General features: G+C 40.3%; 1 protein-coding gene across 1 annotated transcript; it reads right to left on the reverse strand.

The window, feature by feature from the left end:
* Positions 1 to 1,266: 1,266 nt before the first annotated feature.
* LOC109531039 (eomesodermin-like) lies at positions 1,267 to 6,614 on the reverse strand. Its single transcript, XM_019895055.1, has 7 exons — positions 6,484 to 6,614; positions 4,953 to 5,555; positions 4,613 to 4,767; positions 4,410 to 4,531; positions 3,676 to 3,834; positions 3,434 to 3,495; positions 1,267 to 2,559 (listed from the first exon to the last, which is right to left on the reverse strand). The coding sequence occupies exons 2-7, from the start codon at positions 5,459 to 5,461 to the stop codon at positions 1,785 to 1,787; spliced, it is 1,782 nt and encodes a 593-aa protein (XP_019750614.1). The 5' UTR covers positions 5,462 to 5,555; positions 6,484 to 6,614; the 3' UTR covers positions 1,267 to 1,784.
* Between the last annotated feature and the right edge of the window lie 415 nt (positions 6,615 to 7,029).

Consider the following 7,029-nt stretch of genomic DNA (forward strand, 5'->3'; position numbering starts at 1 on the left):
TTGCCGTTTTGTCTATTCAAAAGTGCGAACAGATTGCATTAGCGACTGTGCGCATCCTTGACGACACTGAAGGGCATTACAATATTCTTCGGCGCAAGACTGCATGATGGATTTCAACTGCAAATACTGGAGGATATTCGTGTTCTTCAGAACAATTTTCAGCCTAAACTCGTGAAAATTAAACAGTTCTCTACTATTATTATTATGAATATTATTATTTAGTATAAGACCCAGTTCAGCAACATTTTTTTCGTAGCCAGGCATCATTGTTGATCGGTTCCCCGCGAGCCATGAATAATACCTTTTTCCATAAAAGTACAGGCGGGCAAGGATTAAACCATTCATTTTCAGTTGTCGATGTATTGCTCTTGCTATTTTACATGAAAATAATATGTTTTCTTTCGTCTTATACTTATCAGATTTAGGGTGATACCAAAAAGAAGTTAAGGAAACATTTTTGCAATCTTCAGCAATCATTTCCTGCTCCAGAACATCCGAATACACTCCATCTTTCTTATAAACCAGTGATATGTTAAATAATGTGCGAAGACATCTGGTATCCCTAATCCAATCCTTCTTCCTTAAAGACATACATTCTTTTGAGGTGAATTATTTTTTTTAATCTGAATGGCTGGTGTTGAAGAGAGAGGAGCATCGGCGCGGAGTGCGGATGTGTATTTGGAGCGGCGTGTCGGCAGGGGCAGGAGAACTGAACCAATCTCCGTATTCGTATTCGGTTCTTGTTCACGTTCTAACTTATTTGTGTGACGCCTCTGATCCATTGGTGAAAGGAGACTTTGATTCTCTCCTCTTTCATCCTTAATGGCTTCTAACAACCGTATGTAGGAATAGTTATTACGATTGTATAATTGTTTTGTGTTCTGTTGTATTATTATTTTATGTTAAATGTTCTGCAAAAGTTGTTTGTTGCAGCTGCAGCTGTTGTGAAAGCGCTATATAAATAAAGATGTATTATTGTGTTATTAGTGTATTATCTTTCCATAGCAACAAAGTAAATTGATTAACCTCCTTGAACCATTTCTGAGGGCTTTTGCAATCAGAAGCAGAAATTTAAAAAAAAAGTCTTAGGAGAATATGCTGTATATTAGTTTTGTATTCCATTACACACATGCAGACAGAGACTCAAAGAGAGATATCAGAAGGAGTGCTGTGCTCAAGGGCACCAGATTAGTCAGAAAGGAGATGTGTAACATGCATAAACGGAAGCTAGCAAAACATGTTGCAAGTTAATGTATTTATTTGCACTTCAACCAAATGCTTGTATGAAATACATGCAAGATTGTTTGGAAAATAATTTTCCATCTATTCCATAGAGGACAAAGGCTTTTTAGTACCAAACATCATAACATCGGAAATGTGTAAGCAGCATACTCTTTTTCACGTTTGACAGTGCACTAGTTTTATACTGCCATTCAGTAAATAATCTCGAAACAGGAAACCTCAACGCAAATGCAAATTCTGTAACGTGTAGAGAATTAAATTTACAAAACATTGTTGAATACATTTAACTTCTAATACTTAAAATCAATCTACAGCCCAAAGTCTGACCTGTAAGTCACATCATGGGGTGGGTCAAATAATGCTGGAACAGTACAGATCACTTTGTGCCATAACTCTGTCTTCCAACTTTTAATTCGAATGAATAAATAATATCTATGATATTTCATTTGCACACAGAAAACGGATCATAGCAGAGACAAATGAGGTGTGTGTCATGTGTGTGTCATTTTGTGTGCATGTCACAAAAACATTCTACAGTATGCTCAATAACTTGTGTAAAAGGAATAGAAAGATGCCATCCCTTTGGATGAAGGTGCTTCCTTGCAATAGGAGCCACTGGCAACAGAGACTATGTCCTCACATTTAATGTCAACGGGTGAGTCCTCTGTGCTTGGCCCATTAAGGGACAAACGCCTTCGCTTGCAGACTGGCGTATAGGAATCATTCTTGACAAGAGATAGAGAAGATGGCTGTGTCTCTGCCCATGAAGACGTCAGGCCTCCACCAGTCACCTCATCCTCGAACTGTGGATTCACCTTATCAGAGTCTTCGGGGAAACCAGCAGTGGGACTGGGCCTCGGTGACCAAGGCAGACTTGGAGTCATCTTTCTCTGGTACGCTGCTCTAGGGCCCCACACATTTGCCATGTCGCTGAAAGGAGAGTCTGGGTAGTAGCTGAGACCATGGGATGATTGCATGGAAAGTGATTTGATACCATAAGGTAGCAGGGAGCTGGAGTAGTCCCCCTCATATGGTGTCAGGTCTAACTTGTGGCTGGTGCTGCCACTTGTCCCATGTTGCATGGCTGTGACAAACCATCGCTGAGAGGCTCCGTCTTCCGTCTGAGGCGAGAGAAGACTGCTGGTTTGAGGCACAGCTCGCTCACTGTTGTAGAAACGCTTTTGTGTAAAGTTGTTGACAAACTGGTCTTGTAAGACGGGCTGCATGGTGTAGCGGGCACTGGGGACAATTTGGTGGGCACGAGAAGAGTTGGTCGGGGAAGGGGTGAGGCAGTCGTTGTCGGGAGTTGTGTACATCCTGAAAAAAAAAGCTCATAAATATGCTGCAAAAGAAAGTCTGTTGTAAAATGAAACTGAACAAATACATCCGTCCACCCATTTTCTATTCCGCTTACAATAAACACACACACACACACACACACACACAAGAAGGCTGTTCGAAAACCGATTTGTTCGAAAACCGAAACTACGCTCTTTTTTAAAAAAAATCTTTATTGAACACATCTGTTCATAATGGAACGCTACACGAGGAAGCGTAACTTCCTCGTGTAAGGAAGGCGAGAGGAGTCAAGTGGCGCATTCAAGTGCGCTCAGTTTGTTCGAGAACCGAAATTCGGTTGTCATCTGAGGCATAAACACTCGAAATTTTGGGTGGAAAACTGATTTGGTCGAGAACAGAGACGTTCGAAAACCGATATATATATATATATATATATATTATGAAAGACATGCGAAAAGGAAGTTGACTCTCGCGATATCAGTATTCTTGCGATAGTGAACATGTACCTAAAGAAAAGAAATGACATTTATGTAACAGAATGAAAGAAGGGCCATTTTTCATGCTACAATATGAAAGAAGATCAGTGTGTTCTTAGCTAATTAATTGTAACTCCCCTAGAAAATGTTCAACTAATGGGTGGCAATGCTCATTTAAGTTTGGTCAAATTCAGATAAAAGCTTACAATTCCAAAACCAAATTTTTGAAATATGTCGTTGTGATCTGCGTATTGCATAGGCCATTATTGCAATTTCAATATTTTTTCCAATATTAAAAAAAAAAACAACAACAACAACAACAACAAGGCTTCCTTGACCTTGGAGAATTAGTGTGAAAAAAATATTTTATATTTTTAGACCATATTTGGCAACAAAAAATACAAATCAATACTCACGAATCATAATTATCTCTGAATCCTTTGGCAAAAGGGTTGTGGTCAATTTTCAGCTGTGTAATCTACAGATAAAATAGGACAGAATGTGAGGAATTAAAGTACTGTGGAATCCTCTTGTGGGAAACAATACATAATGCCCAGTGACTGACACTCATTACATTGATATTTGAAACATAGCACACCCAACAGACAAAAAATGGCTTTTGCCTTTCCTCCCCGTCATTTTACTTTTTCTTTCTTACGTCAGTGTTCTGGTAAGCAGTGACTGCGATGAATTGAGTCTCCGGAAATATGAAGCTTTGAGTCTTTGGATCAGTGTTGAACTCCTCCACACTGTTCTCAGTCACCTCCATGAAGTGCAGCCTGGGCTGATACTTGTGTAAGGACTGTAAGATGATCATCTGCAGACATGCACATTGTAGGACAACACAATGGTTGTTTTTTAAATCTGTAATCTGTGTGAGTGTGTGTGTGTGTGTGTGTGTGTGTATCTATATTTATCTATATATATCTCTGTATAAATATATTTCTATCTATCTATCTATCTATCTATCTATCTATCTATCTCATACAGAAGGTTGCAACACACATTAAAACACACACACACACTCACACACACACACACACACACACACACACACACACACACACACACACACACACACACACACACACACACACACACACATACAGTCCATGCGTGCATGCATAGTTACGTGTGTGACACTATTTAGTATTTTCCCTGGATGTTGCAAAACAAAAATCTATCATTATTCTTGCAACATATTCCAAATGCTGTCTATATTGGCTCTGTATCGTGATTTATGGCTTGATAGAATGAGATTGAAATTATACATATAATTATAATTATTGTACTTGCAATTCAATTTTTTTTAAAAAATGGCTCATCACTCATATATACATATCTATATTTGTAAAAAACTTGTTCAACATAAATAATGAACTGTTTATTTACCCGTGATATGCTTTGATTTGTGCCTTTGTTGTTGGTGAGTTTCAGTTTGCTGAAGGAGATTTCTTGTCTCATCCAGTGGGCTCCTGTGTTTGGAGATTCTGGGTGGATGTACACTTTGTTCCCTATTAAATAAACAGATCCAAGATTTCTTAAAAAGTACACAATTGGTTGTATTCTATTTCTGGTATGGCAGCGAGTGGTACCTTGGCTGCTATTGTCTGCTTTACCACAAGTGACCCACTTGCCACCTTGAAATCTCCAGTGGTTTGGATCTGCCAGTGCCACCTCCACATACACATTGTAGTGGGCAGTCAGGCTTAGACCTGCAATGTTAAAACTCAGAAACGGGAACATTCGCCTGCAAAAACAAATGTCTAAATATATAATCCAAGAAAAAGCAATTGCGTGTGTTTTTTAATCTGCCATTTTAATTATGCTGCATGTGTATACCAAACGAAAATATAGGAACTGCAAATGTCATAAACTGTTTGTTCAACGAAATATTTTGAGATACATTTTAATCGACCAGTGGTGTCATCTGACCTGCCCTGCTTGGTGATGATCATCTCGGTCTGGTTTCGGTGGAATTTAAGCCACAGAGGCCGGTTGCACAGGTCGACGTGGGCCCTCGTGGCCGTGCCGTTCGCACGGATGGCGACGCTGCCGAGAGCGGGGCCTGAGCCGCTGTACTGCGCGTATAGGCAGCCGGGGCTCTGCCCAAGCTGGTAGGCCGGGCTGAAGTGACCGCGCGGACCCGCGCTTGGGGAGAATCCCACGGAACCCAAGTGAAGAGATGTCGGGTACCTGGCTGTGCTGGACGGGGCGTAGATGCTCCCGCTGGGGCTGTACGGGATGAAGGAGCAAGGCGTATTTGAGTCTGCGGTGGGTTTGGGCGCCGTGGGCGGACTGTAGTAGCGTTCCGGGCCGAACCCGTACTCCGGGTATCGGCTGCCAGCGGCGGGCTGTTTGCCTCCTGAAAGTGGAGACTTGCGCCTCTCTTCCACCGAGTCTTTGGAGGAAAATAAATCCGTCTTCCCCTCAGCACCGAGCATGATTTAATCAGCTCATAGGATAGGAGATGGAACTATTGTGGTGGTGGGGGTGGGGGGTGGGGTGTTCTTCCTCGCCTGTGGCCGACAGTTGGACCTAAAACAAACTGACAAATCAGGTGGGACCGTGACCAAATGAAACTTCGACTCATACCGAACATGTTCATTCTATCTATCTATCTATCTATCTATCTATCTATCTATCTATCTATCTATCTATCTATCTATCTATCTATCTATGTAGTATGACATATTATGGAAAAAAATCGAATGCAATGAAATCTATCAAATGAAATGTGAGAAATATATTAATGATAGCTGTAGAGCGTCAAAGTAATACGAGCGAATAAATCCCCCCCATGAGAGCTATAAAGAGAGCTAAATTACATTTTTGTGAAAGTTTCGTTCTAGTTTATATTAACTCAAGTTCTGGTCCGTCACACAATGATCAGCTTTGTTCAGATGTTTGTGGAAAATTGTGATGAGCGCTCACCCAAGACGATTTGTAACCGACATTAACCACCAAATTCCATTCAGCAAATACCCTCGCGATTTTAGGAATGTACACACTATATCAGCGACAAAAAAACATGTTCACGCAGCCGTGCATTTGTGCAACGATCTTGAGCGTATGTGATAAAACAATTCCACGCGTGTTCTTGTTTTCCACCGCTATGCTGCCGCTAATCCCGTTTTATTATTCATTCAATTAATGATTTTTTTTGTATTCATTCAATTTCTGATGCGGTTCTGGGTCCCAAGGGGATGTATGACGTGAAAACGGGAAATAGGCAATTATTTTTCCATTCGAAGAAACCTGTGATGTTCCATAGATCAGACAGCCGTACATGTAAGGGAATCCATACAGGCCTGTCTTGTTCAATATTGTAAACATTTTTAAACAACAAACAATAAGTTTCAAAAATGCAACTGTCAATCATATTTCCCGTGCCTTGAAGTTGTGATATGTATGATCAGTTTATGAAATGACAAAAATCCATATAATATTAAATAAATAAACTTACCAAGAGGTATTTTCCACTTGTCCAGTTTAGCACATCAGCAATTGAGAACAAATGTCTTTAAATAGAAGAGTTCATGCTACATGACATGAAATTGCGTTGGTCGGGTTCAGCAGCTCTGTCCTTGTGGCCACAGCTTCCTTGCAAGCAGCCTGTTCTCCCTCGACACTCCCTCTCGTCCCTCGTCTCTGGGGGGAGGGGCACAGGATCCTCAGCATCACAGTGACAGTCGTGAGCAAAACTACTCCTCATCCATTCTTCTACCTCACAGAGACTTTCACTGTGTTTTAGTTTGTAATTACGTTCATTTTCATTAATTCCATGGAATTAGTTAATTACATTTATGAATTAATAAAACCAGACAATCTGGTTTTCATGATACACGTGCTGTAAACAAGAATAATTAAAAGCACAATATTCTATGTTAATTATTTTGTTTAAAAAATAACATATTCTACTCCTGATAAAGTGTAACCAAATCCTGATACAGTTTACATATTTTGCATGAGCTGCCCAGCAAAATGATACATTACCGTTCATAGAATGTTT

Source organism: Hippocampus comes, unplaced genomic scaffold (assembly GCF_001891065.2).
Source record: "Hippocampus comes isolate QL1 unplaced genomic scaffold, H_comes_QL1_v1.1 scaffold146, whole genome shotgun sequence".
Lineage (NCBI taxonomy): Eukaryota > Metazoa > Chordata > Actinopteri > Syngnathiformes > Syngnathidae > Hippocampus > Hippocampus comes.

Coding starts and splice junctions, on each gene's coding strand:
- LOC109531039 (XM_019895055.1), bottom strand. CDS start 5,461: ATGCTCGGTGCTGAGGGGAAGACGGATTTATTTTCCTCCAAAGACTCG. Junction 4,768..4,952: donor ATCATCACCAAGCAGGGCAG/GTCAGATGACAC, acceptor TTGTTTTTGCAG/GCGAATGTTCCCGTTTCTGA. Junction 4,532..4,612: donor AGCAGACAATAGCAGCCAAG/GTACCACTCGCT, acceptor TTTATTTAATAG/GGAACAAAGTGTACATCCAC.